A 22,194-nucleotide genomic window follows, 5' to 3' on the forward strand; every position below is an offset into this window, starting at 1 on the left:
TGCAATTTCCACACTCTTCCCTTTTATTCTCTAAATACTTTCAGATGAATGGTATTGATGAATTTATCTTAATAATTTTACCAGGCCATTTTTGACAAAACAACAGAGGGCACAAAATGGATTCTGGGAAGGGCTGAGGTTTTTGTTCCACAATACAAAATAAGAAACAAAATTGTGAAGGAAAGAAGGAATGCTACTGAAAAGGAAAAAATAAAAATCTAAGAAAAAATCAGGGAGGCATGAAGGGGGAAGGGGAAGAAAAACCAAATTCTATTTTAAACAATAATGTTAAATTTCTGAATATGTAATCCTCACAAATTAGTTTCTTATCAACCCTACTTCCTTTTCATCATCTATAAAATGAAAAGAGTTGGACCAGGTGGCTCTGAATTCCTATCCAGCTGTGGCCAAGAAAAGCTGGGTTTAGCTAGCTGTATGACTTTGAACAAATCATTAAACTTTCCCCAAAACCATTTCCTCAGTTGTAAAGAAGAGGTTATATACGATAAAAGACCCTTAAAAGTCCCTTATAGTTCTAGAACTATCATTTTATGACTACAATTACTGAAAAGAAACAAGAAATCACAAATATTTAGACTCACAGGGTCACTGCTTGAAAGCTTAGAAATTGTGTACTCCATCACCCTCATTTTAGACATAAAAGAATCCTGAAAGTTTAAGTGATTTGCTCAAGGTCACAAAGAAGGAAAGCAGCAGAGCTTACAATTCAAACCCAGGTTTGAAATTTAGTTCTCTTTCTATGGCCCCTTCTCATTCCTTAAGATTATGTAAGTAATGTTCAATGAACTTTTTTTCAAAAACTAAAAGTGCTTTGAAGTTCTCAGAAAATTTACTGAGTATCATACCTGTCAGATTTAACTCCCATCACTCTATTACTGCTGCTGCCTTCTACAAAATTAAGACCCAGAGCAAGGAGTCCTAGAACTAGATTTGCCACAGAAACTTTGCCACAGGACTTTGAACAAGGGATTCAACATTCTAAACCGCAGAATCCTCTTTTCTAAGATGGGAAGCTAAGAACATTTCCAGTCCTAAAATTCCATCATTTCACAGTTCTTTATCTTTTTGAGCTGAAAATGAATAACAAAAATGCCTGCATGTCAAATATGAGGAAACTACAATGAAATGACTATGGACAAACTATACTCAACAATAATAAACAGAAGAAAATGTTTATACTAACAAAATTAAAAATTAGATGTGTTTGTATGTGTATGTCTCACACGCAAGAAAATACCATGAAATATATGAAGTCTACTTTATACACATAACATTTATATCTTTATATATATATGTACACATATATATATCAAAAAATGTATATACACATTTACATACACACATACATATACTTACATATATACTATATACAGATGGATACATGAATACTTCAAGGCACAGCTTCATAAATATGCTATTATTCTAATATCTAGATGAAGTATTATCTAATACTACCACCCCTCCCTATTTAAGAAATTGCATTTTAGTACCAAATTCCCAAAACATATATACTGGATATTTTCCAATTTTTCAGTCTTTTCTTGAATGGATTGTGATCTATTTTTCCCCTGCTTTTCTTTATGTAAGCAGGAATAGAAACTGTATACTTTAGGAAACTTTAGACTCCTAAAAACCCTTTAGTTCCAAAAATGACTACTGCTGGGTCCAAAGGCATTGCATTGAAGTGTGAACCAATGTCAAATGACAATTTTATAATACCCCACATGGCAACAGGCCCAACTAATACTACAATGCAGAATATTTTGAATTGTGAAACCAATCATTGTCACACTGAGCCATTTATTATGGATAAATGAAGTGAAATATTACAAATGACTAAATTTACTTGGGGCCATTTGACTAGGGAAAGAATACTCTATTCCTTTTATCTAATTATTTCTCTTAATGTATCTGTATTTTTCACATCATCATCAATATTCACAACTCACCATATTTCCTAAGGTTGTTTTTTGTTTGTTTGTTTGTTTTTTAATTACTGGCTCTTTACTGTCAAACCAACTTTAAAACGTACTTTGGTTATCATAATTCTCAGATTTCTTGAGCATTCCCAGAAAAGGTTTTCTAACATATACAAAAAATATAGGCAAAGTTCAACACACAATAAATTTTGTTATCTGGACATCTTTGAAACCAAAAATTTACCAAGACTTACCCTTCAAATGTCTTTCTTTAAAAAAATAGTACAGTTAGTCTTTATACTGATTTTAAAAGAAAATATATAATTATTTCAATGTTTACTTAAATATAGTTGATCTTCATAAAAAAAAAAAAAAAAGTTTTACCCTGATTATGAGCCCTATTTACATTAAGGACTTAAATGCACAAATGCAAAACAATTTTTCATATTACATGGTCCACTTTTGTGTATCTTATCAGTTAACAACAGAAAGTTCTATCATGGGTCAGGGACAAAGTCATTCATGACAAATATTATTCATAACAGTGGCCCTCAAATTTTTGCTAGTAAAACTTTTCATGTATTCTCAATAAAACATACAAAATAACTACATTCTCTACCATGATTCAATGTGTAACCTGCAAAATGGGCAAAAAAATTTTTTGGCAGAAAAGACATTTCTTGTATCTTACAAAATTCTGCTAGCAAATTTCCACATGATAATAATTTTTAAATTATATTTTAAAACACTTTATAATATATGTAAAGTGCTTTGTAATTCTACACTATATAAATGGAATTATTATTACTAAAACATTAACAGAATGTTAATATCAAAAGAAATAAATCAATACTGTATCATAACTTATTTTCAATAGTTTTGTCTTAACCACAAGACTCCTTTCCAAATTGAGGATTAGAATGTACTTCTATCCTCTTTTAAGTTATTTATTTGCAAATTTTTTAAATGGTCATTTCTGAATTATAAGAAATTTTCACTCATAGTGGCTATAACGATAATATCTTGCATTTATGTAGCCCATTTATTTTCAAAGTGCTTTCACATATATTCTTTTAATAACAGCATGCAAAATTACTATTAAGAGTACTTAACGGAATAATGTATATGTACCAGAGACTCCCACTCCATCCTATGCCAGGAGTATTTTTATATACTAATAATTTCTTTATCTCCCATTTGTGTAAAAGGATATGCTTTTCTTCTGAGACCAAAGTTTTATAGGCCACTACATGATCCATGGTCCATGACATTTGGGGCAAAGAAATTAAAACCTGTTTTGTCCATTCACATATGAGTGTTATTTTTAAAATATCTTTTCTTTAGATTTTATTTCTAATTCAATGTAAGAATTTGAACTATGTAGTATTATTTCATTGTTGCTAAGATCATATTCTTTGAAACACAGCTGCATACATTAAAAGTATATTGTAAGTGACTCTACAAATTGAACTATTCCCTAATAGTAGTGTTATTTTAAAAGGGCCTACATTAGATTTAGGTTTTTCTTATACCAGGGAAATAAATTGATCAGGACACGTACTTTACTAAATAAAGATATAATATTTTTAGTCAATGTGGTTATCTCAAAATATAAACATTAATTTCTTTTTGCTTGTCTGTGGAGGCAGAAACAATTTTATGGAATATCAATAATGAAAAAATGTAAGTGAGTGTTTATAAAACTACAAAAAAGGCTTCAGCATTTAAATGTCAATACTTAGATCTTTTGAAATACCTGGGATCAATTCCCGCTTCTGACACATACAGGCTATGTGAGCTTAGACAAATGACTTAACCTTTGAGTGCTCTAGACTTTTCTGTAAGATATTATATAGGATGAACCAATATGACTGCTTAAAAGAATTTTCTTATCATGGAGTTCCCAACATCAATAAACTCAGTCTCTAGCCCTATATCTATGTCTGGATAATAGAAGGTCATAAGATAGCCTGAATCTTCATATTTTAATCATACACTCTCTAAGGGTTTTAGATTTTTTTTTTAATCAAATGCAATTTCTAATGTGTAAGAAAAAAAAAATAAAAGAAACAGAAGCAAAAGAAACTTAAAAGAGATTTTCCTCTCACCCATAAACCTAGATTGTTATTAACTGTAAAGTCCAAAGGATTTGGGCATTTTTTAGTGGTGGTGGTGGTTTTTATTTGGTTCAAATGAATGAAACTGGAGCATGGCTGAAAGAATTGCTAGACAATTTTTTTGTTAATGGGGAGATTTGGGAACTTCTTTCCATATAAGTCTTTATAAACAAGGTTAATTATCATTTGCCAAATACTTTAGTAGAGATTCTACCAACAAGGTAAAGGATACTCAATTTTTCATCTCATGGTCCCTTCCAGTCTTATGATTGAACTGTATTTCATTTTCATTTGCTAGTCTCATACTGTACTGACACTGCTCCCAAAGCAGTCCTAAAACACATAATATATGTGCATACAACCACCAATTTGTCATTAAAAATATGACCGCATTTGTTTTACTGTATTTCCTGGGTGTCATTTTGACAATTTATTACAATCTGAGGATACGAAAGGTACAATCACAAAGACTGAGAGGGAGAGCATCAAACTGGGGGCCAATTTTAATATTTTATACTAAATTATAATATTATACAAGATCACAGTTTTTCTGCAGAAAAGGGTGGACAACAAGTGCATTTAAGTCTAAAAATAAGGCCCTAAGTGCTAAATTCAAACAAATACAAAACTTCTGAAAAAACATTTATAGCAAAACAGTGCAATGTGTACTGTGCCCACATCCCAGCCATGTGAACTGAGTTATTAGCTTATTAATTTAAAATATATTTAAGTTGAGGGTTTTGAATCCTCAACTAGACAGCACAAAAATCTTTAGTTCATTTTCTCGTTCAATTTGCCACTGGTTGATGGCAAGGAAAGGATTTCTGTGTTAAATAATGGTGTCCCAGTAGGACAAGATAAAGCAGGTAGTGTAGCAGTACTAGAAGGCTGTTGTTCTGTGCTAAGTAGTCTCTCATCATCACTCACCTCCCACCTTGTAACTTTGGAAGAAGTCCACTCTGATTGCTCCAGAATAGACTCTGCTGAGGCTCTCTCTGTTGTTTCAGTAGCACCTGACGTGACTGTGCAGTTCAAAAACATTTTCCTGGGTCTTTTCCTCTTCTTTAGCATTTTAAAATCAAGTTTTTGCGTCCTCAGGTAGTTTCCCACAACAGTTTTTCTAGCTAAATGTCCACAACCCAAAACAGCAGAATATTTAGAGAGCAAAGGTGATATATATTTTCTTATTATCTCATTCTTTCTGCTTCTAACACAGCATATTTGTTTTCCTGAAGCGTTCTTAATTCTTACTCGAGCAATTCCATGATGAAGAACCATAGGTCCAGAAGCCTTTTTGGAAAAAACTGAGTCCTTAGCATTTGCCTCCTTCCTTTTCCAGATTCTCTTTGGATTCTTCTTCATTAATAGCTCATTTCTGATTGACTTAACAGGCATTTTTGCAACCTTTTGCTTACATGAGGCTGATCTGGAATAATTTTCTATTTGAACATGAGTAGTGTCATTAGATGAGATTGCTGACAGCTGATAAGACTTATCTGCAGGGCTATCAATGGAAATTTCACAATTCTCTGAGGAAGGAGAAGCTTCATCCAGCATTTGATTTGATGTTAAATTATCTCCTTTGGCTGAGGAAAAGCAAGGTCCATCCAGCATTTGACTTGATGTTAAATCATCTCCTTCAATTGAGGAAAGGGAAGAACCATCCAACTTCTGACTTGATGTTGAATCATCTTTTTTCTCTGGGTCTGAAGCACAGCTTTCAAGTTCTAATAAATCAGAAGACTGGCTAGCTGGTAAACATTTTTTCTGAGAAGCAAGACCTTTGTTCAACTTAACATTTAAGTTGAGACTTTTAAACAGTTGTCTTACGTGGGCAGGTTTTTTATCCTTTTCCCCCGATTCATCAGTAGGAATTGTTTTCAGGACTCGATTAGTCATTGAATCATAATATTTAAATGAACATTGTTTGTATCTATATTTTATAGAATCATTATCTATGGAACTGAGATTTCTTCTCATTTTAATTTCATCAAGAATTGCTTTATTCTGATTAGCTTCTGGGCAAGAAAGAACATAAACTACTGTTTCAGGTTGCACAGGACTCAAAATTTTGCTATATGATTCAGGAAGTTTAAGTGTACAAAATCTGGTACTCATATTTGGTGTCCTATCATTCTCCAACCAAATACCTGTCTCGTTGTCGCATAACTCTTCCTCAGTGAATGTGTGTCTTCCAAATATCGAATAGTCTATCACACTTGTCTGAGTCCCATGGCTGACTTTAACAACTTGGCATCGAGAAGCCATGCGCCATGTTCGCTTCCTAGGCCTCTTAGCTGGTGGTGCATTGCATAGCGTATCTGAGTCCTCAGAAAAGTTGCCGAAACTACAAACACTTGAAGTATCATTAAATTCTCGCAGTGCATTAGTGGATTTTCTAGCTTTCTGCTTATTTCTGCTGGTTTTCTTAGGCTCAGGCTCATCATTAAAGTAACAACGGAAATTCCGGCCTTCCCGGAATTCACGCACCATAGCTTCGATTTTTAAGTCATCTTCATACATTATCTGAGTCCATGTTTTTCCCACAAAGGAAGGAGGCACATGAGGAAGTGCAGGAAGCACTGGCTCATCGCAATGTTCCACTGTATTCACATTTGCTTGCTGTGTGTCCTCTAAGGAACTAACTTTGAGAACAGAGCTCAAACGAGATTGATAGTTCTCATCTTCCAGGTCAACATGCACCTCAGTCAAAAGATCTATTTCTTTCACAGATAATGAATGCTGGCCAGCTACTGATTGAAATGGGGCATCACAATCGAAACTCATGTCAGAATCTGTTGTACTTTCATCCAAAATGGCAGATATATTTAAAAAGGAACTCTCCTCCTCTTGGCTGGACTGTATATTGGGCAGAATGACGTCTTCAACGACTTCGTTAACAGGAACTGTACCAATACTGCTCAACTTTGTTTCTGAGTTTTCTCCTAATATGGGGGTGGACTCAAAGTTTAGTGAGCCACCAGTACCCATACACATAATGCTCAATTTTGTTTCTAAGTTTTCTCCTACTTTAGGAGTTGAATAAAAATTTAGTGAGCCAACAGTCCCCATACCCACACTGCTCACCACTGTTTCTGAGTTTTCCCTTAGCTTAGGAATTGACTCACAATTTAATGAGTCATCAGTACCCATACCCATACTGCTCACCTTTGTTTCTGAGTTTTCTCCTAGTTTAGTTAGTAGATCATCAGTACCCAAATCCATACAGATTAATGCTATTTCTGAATTTTCTTCTAATTTGGTAGTTGATTTAAAATTAGGTGAGTCAACAGTCCCCATATCCATTTTATTCAAATTTGTTTCTAAATTTTCTCCTAATTTGGCAGTTGACTCAAAGTTAAACGAGCCATATCCATTCCCTAGATCCATAATGGATAATGGTTCTGAATTTTCTCCTAATTTGGCAGTTGATTCAAAGTTTAGTAAGTCATCATTCTCTATATTCATACTAGTCAATACTGTTGCTGAATTTTCTCCCAATTTGGGGGTTGACTCAAAATTGCAAGAGCCATCAGTACCCACAGGCATATTGCTTGATTTTATTTCTGAGTTTTCTCCTAATTTGGAAGTAAACTCAAAGTTTAGTAAATCATCATTCCCCAAATCCATAATGCTGAATACTGTTTCTGAATTTTCTCCTAAAATGTCAGTTGACTCAAAGCTTAGTGAGCCCTCAGTCCCTATATCTATATTAGTCAACTTGGTTTCTGAGTTTTCTCCTAGTTTGGGAGCTGATTCAAAATTTGGTGAGCTACCAATCTCCATTCCTATATTAGTCAAATTTGGTTTTGAATTGGCTCCAAGTTTAGAAGGTGACCCATGATTTACTGAATCACTAGGCCCCATAACAATACAACTTGTCATATTCTTTAAGTTTTCTCCAAATCTGGGAGGGTTTTCAAAGTTGAGTGAGCTATCAATTCCCATACTCTTATTGATAAACTCTGTTTCTGAATTTTCTTCTACATTAGATGCTGACTGAGATTTTAATAAGTCCTCAATTCCTATATCCACATTTATCAAACTTCTTTCTGAGTTTTCTTCTATATTGGAAATGGGTTCAAAGTTTAATGAGTCGTCAACTGCCATATCTGTATTGATTAACTGTGATTCTGAATTTTCTTCTTGTTTAGAAATTGACTCAAAATTTAGCGAGCTACCAGCTCCCAAATCCGTACCAATCAACTTTGTTTCTGAAATTTTCCCTAATTTATTTGACTCAAACTTTACTGAGCCACTATTTCCTAAACCCATGCTCATTAACTCTGTTTCTGAGCCTTCCTCTACTTTGGAAGTTGACTCAAAGTTTGAAGAGCCATCAGTTCCTATACCCACATTAATTAAACTTGTTTCTGCATTTTCCCCTAATCTGGGGATTGAATCAATATTTAATAGGCCACTAGTCCCCAGGCTCATAATAACCAATCTTCTCTGTGAATTTTCTTCCAATCTATGGGTTGATTCAAAATTAAGTGAGCAACCAATTCCCACTTCAACATCAGTTGACAATATTTCTGAGTCTACTCTAGGTGTAGGAGTTGCTTCAAAATATGGTGAGCTCTTAGTAGCTGTAACCATACAACTTGACATAGTTCCTAAGTTTTTTCCTACTTTGGGAGCTGACCCAAAGTTTACTGCACTATCAGTCTCCAAACCCATACTCGTCAACGTTCTATCTAAATTTCCTCTTACTTTGAGAGTTGACTTTAAATTTGGTGAGCCACCAGGACCTATGCCTACATTGATTAACCTTGTTTCTGAATTTTCTCCTACTTTGGGAGTTGACTCAACTGAGCCATTAGTTCCCATATCCATACCATCAAATCTTGTTTCTGAATTTTCTCCTTGGTTGGGAGCAGGTTCAACAGTTAATGAGCCACTCGTTCCCACACTAGTAACAATAAACTTTCTTTCTTTTTCTTGTTTGGGAGGGGATTCATCAAAGTTTAGTGAGGTACCAGTCCTCAAATCCATACCAGCAAACACTGGTTTTGAGTTTGTCCTGGATATGGGAGTTGTTGACTCAACGGTTGAAAAGTGACAGTTTCCCATTAAAATAGAGCTCATATTAGTTTCTAAATTTTTTTCTACTTTGGAAGTTGACTCAAAGTTGAATGAGCTACTAGTACCTACAGGCCTACCAACAAACTTGGCTTTTGACAAACTTTGTTTCTCATAACCCTTTTCTGGCAATTTGGTAGTTGACTCAAAGTTTATTGAGCCATCAGTCCCCATTCCAATGCTAGTCATCTTTGTTTCTGAGTTTCCTCCTAGTTTGGGATTAGACAAATTGTTTATGGAGTCACTAGTTCCCAAATCCATATTAATCAACTCTGGCTCTATTCTTGCTCCTAGTTCTGGAGTTGACTCAAAGTTTCTTGAGCCACTAGCCCCCAAATCCATACTTATTAACCTTATTTCTGAGCATTTTCCTAATTCAGGCGCTGAATTAAAAAACGGGGAACTATCAGTTCTTGAACCAATTACCCTAGCTTCTGAATTTTCTCCTAGTCTGGGAACTGATTCAAAGCTTACTGGGTCACCAGTCCCCAAAGTCAAACCAATCAACTTTGTTTCTAAGTTTTCCCCTCTTTTGGGAGAAGACTCAAAGTTGAATGAATCACCAGTCTGTGTGCCAATGCTAATCATCCTTGTTTTAAAATTTCCTCTTAGTTTGGAATTAGAAGCAAACTTAAGTAAGCGATAAAACCCCATACCTGTACGTCTCATTTTTATTCTTGACCTTGCTTTTAATTTGGGGGTCAAATCAAATTTTAACAAACTATCAGGCCCTACCCCAACACTGGTAAATTTTTTTTCTGAGTTTTCTTTTCCTTTGGAAGCTGACTCAAACTTTATTGAGCCACCTGTCCCAATATCAAAACTGGTAAACTTTGAATCAGAATTTGTTCTTAATTTAGGAGTTGATTCTAAGTTTACTGAACTACCAATCTCCATAGCAACACTAGAAAACTGTGTTTCTGAATTTGTTCCTAGTTTGGGAGTAGATGGAAAGTTAAGTGAACCACTACTCCACTGGATCAAGTCTGTTTTTGAGTTTTCTCCTAATTTTGGAGTTGATTTAGATTTTCCTGAGTAACCAGTCCTCATATCCATACTGAATAATCTTGTTTGTGAGTTTGCTTCTAGTTTGGAAATTGACTCAAGGTTTACTGAGCTATGTATTCCCATATCCATATGGTTAGACATTGTTTCTAAGTTTCCTCCTAGTGAGGGAGTTGACTCAAAGTTTACAGAATCAAAAGTCTGCACTCTTACATTGATCGATTCTGTTTTTGAATTTCCTAATTTGGGAGGTGATTCAGAGTTTACTGAGCCAAAAGTCCCCATATCCATACTTCTCAACTTTGTACCAGAGCTTTTTCCTAATTTAGGAGTCGACTGAAAGTTGAATGAACTACCAGTCCCTATATCCATCCTGACAAATTCTGTTTCTGAATTTACTCCTAATTTTGGAGCCAACTTAAAGTTTAGTGAGCTGCCGGTATCCATACCCATATAACTCAACATGGTTTTCAAGTTTTCTCCTAGTTTGGGTGAAGACTCAAAGTTATGTGAGCTATCAATGCCCACAACCCTACTGGTTAACTTCATTTCTGAATTTACTCCTGGTTTGGGAACTGACTCGAAGTTTAGTGGGCTACCAGTACCCATATTTAACAATACCGTTTTTGACTCTGTTCCTAGTGTGAGAGCTGACTCAAAGTTTGGTGGGCCACTAATATCCATACCCATGCTGAACAAATTTGTTTTTGAGTTTCCTCCGAATTTGGGGGTTGACTCAATGTTCAGTGAGCCATAAGGATCCATTCTCATATGGCTCAACTTTGTTTTTAAACTTTCTCCTAATTTGATGACTGACTCAGCCTTTCCAGTGCTACTGGTGTCCATACACAAATTGCTCAGATTTGTTTCTGTTTTTTCTACCAGGTTGGGCGTTGCCTCAAAGTTTAACGAGCTACCAGTAGATATCCTACTCAATTGTGTCTCTGAGCTTTGTCCCAATTTGATGACTGACTCAGCCTTTGGTGAACCACCAATGTTAATGTGAATACTACTCAATTTTGTTTCTGAGCTTTGTCCTGATCTGATGTCTGATAAAACTTTTAGAGAGTCACAAGTACTTTTAGGAATACTGCTCAATTCTGTTTCTGAGCTATCTCCAAATCTGATGACTGACTCAAATTTTTGTAGACTAATATTTCTCTTACTAGTACCACTCAATTTTGTTTCTGAATTTGTTCCTAATGTAGGGGTTAACTTATATTTTAAGGCAGTATCTGTACTTATATTTATATTGGTCAATTTCCTTCCTGAGCTTTCTCCTAGTCTGATTACTGATTCAAAATTGACTAAGCTACTATGGTCTGTGTCCAGACTGCTAAAATTTATTTCTGAACTTTCTTCTAGTTTGAGGGTTGATCCAAAGTTTAGTGAGCCACCAGAATTCTTACTAAGACTGTTCAATTTTGCTTCAGAGTCTTCTTTTAATTTAGGAGTGGACTCGAAGTTTCCTGAGAAACCATTACCCGTAGAAGTACTGCTCAACTTTATTGTTGACTTTTCTCCTAAGTTAAGGGTTGACCCAAAGTTTACTAAGTCACTAGTACCCATGCCAATATTGCTTAACATTGTTTTGGAGCTTCCTCCAAATCTAATGATTGACTGAAAACTTTCTGAGTTACCAGTACACAAATTAACACTGCTCAATTCTGTTTCTGAGTTATCCATTAACTTGGAAGTTTTCTCATTCATTTTTAAACTGTTCAATTTTGTTTCTGAGCTTTCTCCTAATTTGGGAGCTGATTCAAAGTTTGGTGAGCCATCAGTACCCAAACTCATACTGGTCAATTTTGCTTCTGAGTTTTCTCTTAATGTGGGAGATGCCACAGTATTTGGTGTGCCTGCAATAGCCATACTTATACCGCTCAACTTTGTTTCCGAACTTACTCCAAATTTAATAACTGATTCAAAGTCATGTGAGCCCAATATATGCATACTGGTCAAATCTGCTTCTGAACTTTCTCCAAGTTTAGGGATTGAGTCAGTGTTTCTTGAGCTACTAATATTTATAGCAGTAGTGCTCAATTTTGTTTCTAAGCTTGCTCTTAATGTTGAAGTTGACTCAAAATTTTGTGAGTCACCACCAGTTCCCATGCAGATTTTTCTCAACTTTGTTTCTGAGCTTTCTCCATATCTAATAACTGACCTAAAGTTTCCTGAGTCACCAGTATTCATACTCTTATTCCTCAATTTTGTTTCTGAGTTTTGTCCAAATCTGAGCAACTGAAAATTTTGTGAGCCACCAGTACTCATTCTGCTTAACTTTCTGTCTGTATTTCCTCCCATTTTGATGGCTACTTCAAAGTCACCAATTCCCATATCATTAATGCTCGTCTTTGAATTTTCTTCTAGTTTGGGAGTTACCTCAACATCTTTTGAACCACCAGTACCTACATTGCTGAATATTATTTCTGATTTTTTCTCCAGATTGATGGATGATTCAAAGTTAATTGAACTACCAGTCCCCATACCAAAACGGCCTAACTTTATTTCTGAATTTTCTCTAAATTGGGTGTTTGACTCAAAGTTGCCTGAGTTACCAGTTTGCATACTCATACGGCCCAATTTTGTTTCTGAATTCTGTCCAAATCTGATAACTGAGTTTTGTGAGTCACTAGTACCTGTGCCCCTCAACTTTGTTTCTGTATTTTCCCCCAATTTTGAAATTGGCTCATAGTTTAGTGAGTCACTCTTAGGTTTTTCAATACTACTTAACTTTGTTTTTGAGTTTTCTCCTAATTTAGGAATTATCTCAAAATTTAGTGAACCATCACTTTCCGGATCAATACTGCTCAATTTTGTTTCTGAGCCTTTTCCAAATCTGATAATTGATCTAAACTTTTGTGAATCACCAATCTCTACACTGCTCAATTTTGTCTCTAGATTTTCTCCTACTTTGGGAATTGAATCAATGTTTTGACAGCCATTGGCACTCATACCAATACTGCTCAATTTTTTTTTGGAGACTTCTCCTGGTTTGGGAGTTGAATGAAGAGTTAATGAGTCACCACTATCCAAACCAGTATTATTTAAATTAATTTGGGGGTTTTCTCCTATTGGGGGGGTTGCCTCAAAGCTTAATGAGCCACTAGTTCCCATACCAGAAATACTCAAATCTGATTCTGATTTTTTTCCGAATCTGATGATTGATTTAAAATTTTGTGTGTCTTCAATATTCATATTCATACTGATCAACTCTGTTTCTGAGATTTTTTCTGGTTTTGGGGGTACCTCAATGTTAAATGAGCTACCAGTAGTCAGACTCATATTTCTTAACTTTGTTTTAGAGTTTTCTCCTACTTTGGGGGCTGGATCAAAGCTTAGTGAACTATTAGTACCCATACTACTATTTCTTAGTTTTTTGCATAATTTCCCCCCTAATTTGGAGGTTAAATCAATCCTTAATAAACTACCAGTTTCAACATTAATATTGCTCAACTTTGTGTCTGGACTTTTTCCAAATCTGAAGATAGATTTAAAGTTTTGTGAATCACCAGTACCCATACCCAAACTACTCAATTTTGTTTCTGCATTTCCTCCTACTTTGGGGACTGAATCAAATTTTAATGATCCACCAGTACCCATAGGTTTCCTGAGTTGGAAGTCAGCCTCCCAAGTTTTACCCTGAGATTGTAAACCATCTCGTTGCAAAAATGATTTACCTGAGGTCATATCGAAAGAGTTCCCTTGTCCAACTTTAGGGCTCTGACGTAAAACTGAAGAGGCTCCTAATTGGAGTGATGACTCAAAAGAGTTAGGACATTTGTCCAACTGTACATCCTTATTGCACGTATCGTTCTTGTTTGGGATACATTTGATTACTGAAATTGAATGAGTTTCTGGGGATGATAAACTGGCATTTTCAGTCGTAACTGGACTAACAGCAGGATCTCGAGGTAAAGAACTAATAGAACTGGGGTACTCTGTAACCACTGGCGAACTTTGAATGTTATGGCTACTATTTGAAGTTTGAACACTTTCCTCAGGACTGTGCTTTATCATGTTGCTATCGATGCATATGGTCTCCTCCTGAGAGTCTTCCATAGACAGCTGCTGCTCATTCCCACTTGTTTGGGTAACTGTTGATTGATGAGAAACCTCCTCCATATTGTCCTGGGAGTTACAAGAAGAATATGAATCTGCAATGGATTGCCAGTCCCTTATTGATGAATCTTCTCTGTCACTAATAGATTCCTCCTCAGCCCCATTTTCTGGAACCTGATCATTATCCAATTGAGCCTCCTTGGGAGGTGGCAGATGGCTGAGAAGTGGCATGTCATCATATGTTGGCCTAAAATATGGGGGAAAAAATTTCATTATACATACATACATACATACATATATATATATATATATATATACATACATATACAGACACCCACACACACCCACACCCCCCTACATACATAAATTCTAAAGTACACTTAAAATTTTAAATAAAAGATTTAAGAACTTCAGAAATGAAGATTCCTCCTACGTAGAAAGGACAAATCAAGGTGACTAAATCAGTCTCTGCCACTGGGAGCTGGGAAATGATTCAGGGACCTGTTAATAGGAGAAAGAGATGGTTTCTACAACTGGTGCTAAAAAAAAAAAAAACCTAAGACTCTTACTCAATTCAAAAACATTCAATTCAACAAAATCATTAAGCACTTGCTAGGTGCAAATCATGATAACTACATAGCAACTGCAAAACAGGAATTATCCAAATCAGAGATAAATCAGAAAATATTTGATCAAGATAACAATTACTACAATATAATTTTTATCAGCTTCAGTGGTATTTTCAAGATTATTAATAGTTTGATAGAATAATTCAACAATTATTAAGTATTAAAAATAGCTTTATTTCTAGACAAAGGGAAAAAAATTGTTACCCACAGGAGAATCATGTATGTTATTAAAATGTTACATTAGCTTTTCAGGACATTCAGAATTAAGACTGAAACTCTGAAACTTTTCATAACACTGAATTTGGGTTTAGTGGCCCTAGATTTAAAAATGACCTCTGAAAAGTCACGATTTCTCCAAATCTCAATTTCCTCCTCTGTAAAATGAAACAGACCAAATAACATAAATTCTTATCATCATCAAATGAATCATTTATGTACAGTGCTTTGCAAACCTCAAAGCATAATATTAATTATTAGTAGTATTATTCTTTCTTCATTAGTCAGTTGAGAACATGAACTGGCCTGCTAAATAGAAGGGAGTTTGGCTATACACCTCAGTAGAAATAGATGTGACAGGCAAGTCTGACTTATCATTTGCAGTACTAGTTTTAGGCAGAGTTGCTGTCATTTCTATAGTGAGCCTGGGAGTAGGCTAATTCTGCCTCCTTTGAAAGACTAGACACAATCAATATATCTTCCCTTTTTAAATTTCCTGGTATATATAATATAAAAACCTAGATCACAAGATCATATTTTTTTGTTTGCTATATTTGCTATGTATTCTTCTAAGTATCATGGGGATAGTCAATCTGATAATGTGACAGAACAAATTTAGGAATTTTTTACTTACCTGAAAATATGTCAATATAAAAGAAGAAGAAATAATCATGCTAAGCAACAGATTAAAATTTCTGAGATCATAATTATCTACAACTTTTATGAAACTTTTTATTAAAAAGTCACATGACTATACATAGTTAAAATAAAGGATTCAAATTAATTGTCACAAGAATATTTATTACTGAGAATATGAACCAACTCAGCACAAAGACTCCGATTTACGAAAAATTTTAAGAGTTAGTCTCCATTGGAGAACTACAGAAGTGAAAAATTGTAAGATGAGGTACTTAGGTGAGATATGAAAAATAATTACCCAACAATGAAGGTTATTATACACTGGAATCTTATGGGATCCACTTTGCATCTTCAAAAAATATAAATATATATAGTCTTATGTTTACAAAATGTTTTTGTCAATGTCCATATCTGTATTCTAGAAGAAGTAGGGTTTTTTTTTAGTAAATTTAATTAGTGAAAAGTAATTCAAATTGACCATACTTTCTAACTAGGGGATTTCAGCAAAAATCCGTGTTAAGTAAGAGTAAGCTTTTTTTTATAAATCTGCTTCAACAAAAAATACTATCCGCTGAATACTATTACCAGAACAAGAACCATTGCTGATACCAAGAATCTCAATCATTATGACAAAAAGAGATCTGCATTAACAGACATGTAAGGGAGAACTCTCTGATGAATTATTTTGGGGAGAATAGTGGCTGAAAACAAACTATACTCCTTTGTGATCTAGTTCCCCTGAATTCCAATAGTAATGTTAACTTTGCTGCTGAAAAGATTTATTGTAATATTGCAGTTTTGCAGTTATAATTAATTATGGTCATCATAACAAAAACTATTGTAGAGAAAATACTTTCCCTGAAAATTTTAAATAAGTCATCTATTAAAAAATACTTATTCTCATCCATAAAAAGGTTTATATTATATCTGTACAAAGATCTGTATCTATATATGCCTATGTAAATATCAATGTGTATCTCCCTATATCTCTAAATATACAGTAAGCATAAATACATGCACTGAATAGATGTCTCCCTGCCTGTGTCTATATACCCTGGCCATCTTCTCACCATCCACGGTACCAATACAGATATCTTTCAACAGTCTCATCACTCTAATGATGGAATTATAATTAAATCAATTCTGCAGTTGCTATTGGAAAAGGTGAATTGATAAGACTTTTTCTGCAGATTACTTATCATCCTTATAATTTTCCAAAGCAAAATATAATCCCCCAAGGTGATCATTCACCTATATGTGTTATCTCCCCTATTAGTATGTAAGTTTCTTGAGGGTAGAGACTGTCTTCAATTTTGTATCTGTATCCTCACAGCTGAGTACAGTGCTTGACATATAGTAAGAACTTAAAATATTTTTTCACATTCACGTACATATATCTAAATATGTAAAAAAGATGCATATTAATACTCTTAAATAAAAATTGAAATATTTTAGTAAAATACTGGTAAATTACTCTTTAAAAGTTATGTGACTCCTCTAAACAGTGTTCATTTAGCAAAATTAGTTCAAAAAACTAAGATGGCCAAATAGCCTGTTAAATAACTATCCCTCAAATCTCACTGGTAAGACTGCTTAAAAAACTAACTGTATAAAAGTGATAATGAAACATGCAAAATATATTGATGAGTATAAAACATTGCTTATTTTAACTCATTTCAAATTAATTACAAAATCACTATATAAAAAGGAGATGATTTTATGCAAAAAAAACCTATTTTATTCTTAAAATGTATTTTAAATTTGAAATTGATGGCAATTTCTAGGGGAATACATATAATGCTTTCATGAATGTCACCTATTATTTATTAATCTAATTGGAATTACTCCCAATACTCTTCTTATTTTATGAAAAGTATGTCACTTTCATTAACGTTAGTATGCTGCATTTTTTAAAAAATTAAATTGTATTGATACGTTAGTTTATTTTAAAAATAAATAAACTTCAGTATAGTTATTACTAATCCTGACTAATTCCCCAGAATATTCTCCATTATAGTTTCAACAATAGCTCTGGGTCCCACAGGGCATATAGAAGAGGAAAGAATCATAAAAATAAATCAAATAAAAGGATATTACAACTTCATAAATGACCGGGCATAAGTGATTGTTGTGCTTTGATTGAGCTGCTCTGTATATGTGTGTGTAAGACATGAATTGTGACAGCTAAAATTTATAATAGTTCCAACTTGCATTACTATTCCATTCTATCTTATCTCTTAAGTTAATGTGCATAAAATAAATGGTATTATTGGAATAACCTCAGTTTTAATATGATAAAAATAAAAGCAACAATCTTTTCTTATACTGTAAAGAATGCATCATATTAATTATTAAAAAAAAAATCACGTCTACAGAGTTTTACATTTTTATCATCTTACTGATTTTGCACATTATTATTTTCTTCTTTCCTCTCTCCAACATACCAGGTATGGTAGGTAGTCAGGTGGCTCAGTGGTTAAAGAATGGCATTGGGCTTAAGAGTCAGGAACTATAGTCAAATCTGGCCTCAGACAATTATCAGCTCTGTGACTCTAAGCTAGTAACTTATCCTCTGTCTGCTTCAGTTTCCCCAACTATAAAGTAACAGTACCACCCTACAGATCGGTGTGAAGAACAAAAAGAGCTATTTTTAAAGCCCCAAGAATGGGGTCTGGCACATAGGTCCTTAATAAATACTGTTCCTTTCCCTTCCCTTCTCCGATGGCTACTCCTCATAATTTGAGAGAATTATGGGTGGGAAATCCTTTCAACAAATACAGATAAGTAAAACAAATTCCTGCATTGCAATATTAAAAAAAAATTTGTGTCTCACTTTACTTAAAATGCATTCATCACTACTTTGTCAGAGATGAAAATTTCTGTCATCTTTAGTCCTTTGGAATCATGAGACAGATCAGAATTCAAAGTTTTTCAAAGTTGATTTTCTTCATGTTATTGTATAAATTATTCCTATTTCTATTGATTTCACTTTGTTATTAGTTCCCAGAGTCCTTAACAAGTCTGAGAAAAGCCATACATTTCCTCATTTCTTAAAAAACAGTAATATTCTGAAACATGTACCATGATTTGTTCAGCCTAAGAGCAGGTAGATGGTACAGCACACAGGGCACCAAGCCTATAAGTGAAAAAGACAAATCTGGTATCGGACATACACTAACTTTGTCTCCTCATCCTTAACAATTAGGATTATAACAGTACTTAACTCCCAAGTTTGTTGTGGGGATCAAATGAGATAATTAAAGTGCTTAACACAGTAACTGGTAAGCACTGGAACATTAGTGATTGTTACTGTTATCATCATTATTACAAATGATAGGTAATCCCTTATTTTCCAGTTCTCTGCCACTACAAAGAGAGAAGTTATAAGTATTTTTGCTTATGTTGGTCCTTTTCCTCTTTAACAATTTCTTTGAGATAAGGACCTATCTTTCTATGGATCTACCACTAAATCAAAGGATATGAACAGTTTAGTGATTTTGGAGGGCAAACTCCATATTGTTTTCCACAATTGTTAAACCAATCAGTTTCAATGCTGTTATCAAATTTTATCATTTCCTTTTTTTTTCTCTGACAATCTGATAGATATGAAGAATTACAGAATTTTTCTAGTGATTGGGAGCATGTTTTTCCATCTAGTTATTGATAAGTTAGGAGTTCTTCCTTGAAAAACCGGCTGTTTATATCTTTTGACCATTTGTCAACTAAATAATGACTTTAATTCTTACAAACTTGAATCAGTACCACCTTACATATCTTAGATATGAGATCCTTATTGGAGAATTTGTTGAAAAGATATTTTTCCCAGTTACATCTCCCTTTTGATTTTTAATAGTACTGGATTGTTTATACAAAAGTTATTTCAATTTTGTGGAACCAAAATTCTCCATTTCATCATCTGTGAATTCTCTCAATCCCTTGTTGTCAAGGAATTCTTCCTGTCTATAGAAAAATAACGAGGTCAATTTCTTCTCTAAGTTTATTTATCCTGGTGTATGGTATAAGATATTGTTCAAAGCCTAATTTTGCTTAGATTGCTCACTAGGGTTCCCACAAGTTTCTGAGGTAGAATGAGTTTTTACCCCACTAACTGGAGTCCTTGGGCTTACTAAAAACACTATAGTACTACGTTCATAAGCTTTCATTATATTATAGATCTGATAATGATCAACCTATTATTGTTCAATCAATTACCAAATTGTTTTGAAAATTACTGCTTTTGAAAATTAGTTTTGAAAAATACTGGTATAGCTAGGCCTCCTTCCTCACTTTTTTCATTACTTTCCTTAAGATTCCTGATCTTTTGTTCCCCTAGATTAACTATTACTTTTCTTTTTTTGTAACCTTATAAAATATTTGAGTAATTTGATTATGACACTTGTAAATCCATCTGATACCACACTACAGTAATTTAATTATAGCTATTCCATTTTTTCCCCATAATATTGTCTCCTACTTTCTGAATATTTTATATTTTTCTCTATATATTCACTAATTCATTTCAGTTGTTAGCTTTGTACTTAAGCAAAATAATTTTTAAATTTTTTTCTTAGTTCTTCTTTAGTTGTGGATTCTCCCATTTTATTTTTTATAACAATCTTTTGTTTTCTTTTTAATCACATTAGCTATGCCTATTTGTTTTACTTTTAATGTATATCAATGCAAAGGTTGTTTTTTCTTTCAGTTTTAATTTCTTATTTTTCTACTTTTAATTTTTTTTATATTTTGTTGTTTAGCTGGAGTTTTGTCTATCATTATTATTCTGTGTTTTAGTTGGCTCCCTAGTTTTATTTTTTTTTCCTTCTTTTATCAATGAAAGCACTTAAAGATATGAATTTTCACCTGAACACAGTAATGTTTGGTTTTGTCTCATTATTTTCATTTTTTAAATCCAAATTTTCCTATTGTTTCTGTGTTTTCTGATATGCCAGTTTATTAGAACTACCTTAATTTTTAATTCTTTGAAGAAAGACTTCTTCAAAGTCTTTTGGCTTTGAAGAAAGAAAATTCTTCAAGGACTTACTAAATGTATTTTTGTTATATTATCATCAGTAAAGAATATGTTCAGTATTTCTGCTTTTCTGTATTTCTGTCATGAAGATATAGGGTTGATTTCTAAAAAAGAGATCATATACATACAGCTGATATATTTAAACTACTTTCTGTTCCCAATATTAGAATTCTTTTAACTCTTAATTTTTCTAATATTCTACTTAGGAGTTTAAATTCTCTCTTGGTTATCTTTTATTAAGATATGTCTTTGGTATGAAAGAATTACATTGAGATTCCCCACTATTACAGCTATACTATTATATGTTTAGAGCAAAAATAACTATTATATTGACTTGTTATTCACTGTGACTTTAACCATAATGTAATTTTCCTGTCTCTTATCATGTCTACATTTACTGTACCTTTATTTGAAATCATGACTGGGATCCCTGCTTTTCTGAGTGCACCTGAAACACAATGGATTCTGTTATAACCAATTTCTTTAACTTTATGTAAATCTTAAAGTGTTTCAAATGTGTTTCTGGTAAAAAGATACATATTATATTACGCCTCCTAATCCATTCTATCACCTTTCATTTTATAGCTGAGGTCATCCTATTCAACTTTACAATTATGACTATTAATTATGTATTTCTCTATATCTACCTAATTATAGTCGGTTCCTCTCTGTCCCCAATCTATTCCCCATCCTTTACAAATAAGAAGGTAAAAGAGTCTGCCTAGAACCTATGATTGATAAATGAAGTAATTTTCCCCTCCTCTGATAACAGATTTTTTTTATTTTATTTTTCCTTTTCTCTCAATTTCCCATTCCTATCCCTACCTCCAATATGCTGGAGGTTGTTTTGCCCTCATCAATCCTGCCTTCCTTCTCATGACTTCCTTTCTCACCCATTCCCTATTGTTTTCTATTTTCTTGTTGAATTTTATGTATTTCTATTCCAAGATCTGTGTGTTTATAATAATTATGTCAACCTTTTTCTTTTGTTTATTTCAGATGAAAGTAGGGTTCTTGAGATATTGTTTCCCCTACTCCTTTCTGTATGTTTGGATATTCTTCCTCTCATAAACTGCTATCCTGTGAAGTATTAAGTGCCTTTCCCTCTCTTCCCCAGTACTGTCACTTTTCCCTCCCACTTCAGTATTTTCTTAAGACCATCAAAAGAAAAACAAAACTAAGTTCACCTCCCCAGGCCCTTGGTATAACTTATGTACTTCTCTCAGTGACTCTTTCTTGCAAGTTATTATCCAATCTGGTCCCTTCCAAGTGAACAAATGTATGCTTTTCTATGTTTTTCTTAACTACTACATTTCTATCTCTCTCATTGACAGTCTTTTTGTTGAGAATTTCTGGAAATTCTGTATTTCATTAAAGATCCATTTTCTCTCCAGTCAATTTATAGTCAGTTTTAAGAGGTTATTTTCTTTAATATCATTCCAAGCTCCCTTCTCCTTTAGTGATAACTCCTGTGT

The 22,194-nt window shown here is 33.7% G+C and overlaps 1 protein-coding gene across 17 annotated transcripts in view; it reads right to left on the bottom strand.

Annotated features, from left to right (window-relative positions):
- The window catches only part of ZDBF2 (zinc finger DBF-type containing 2), a 109,798-nt gene that overhangs the window by 42,026 nt on the left and 45,578 nt on the right, over window positions 1-22,194 (bottom strand). For 11 of the 17 annotated variants that reach the window (XM_074298928.1, XM_074298931.1, XM_074298921.1 and 8 more), the window contains one exon: window positions 1,279-14,453. In XM_074298928.1, coding sequence (XP_074155029.1) covers window positions 4,829-14,453 — 9,625 coding nt within the window. In that variant the 3' untranslated portion in view covers window positions 1,279-4,828. Of the gene's footprint in view, window positions 1-1,278; window positions 14,454-21,122; window positions 21,168-22,194 lie in introns of those variants that run through there. The other 6 variants (XR_012487742.1, XM_074298934.1, XM_074298933.1 and 3 more) reach the window with 3 other exon arrangements.

Source organism: Sminthopsis crassicaudata, chromosome 3 (genome assembly GCF_048593235.1).
Source record: "Sminthopsis crassicaudata isolate SCR6 chromosome 3, ASM4859323v1, whole genome shotgun sequence".
NCBI lineage: Eukaryota > Metazoa > Chordata > Mammalia > Dasyuromorphia > Dasyuridae > Sminthopsis > Sminthopsis crassicaudata.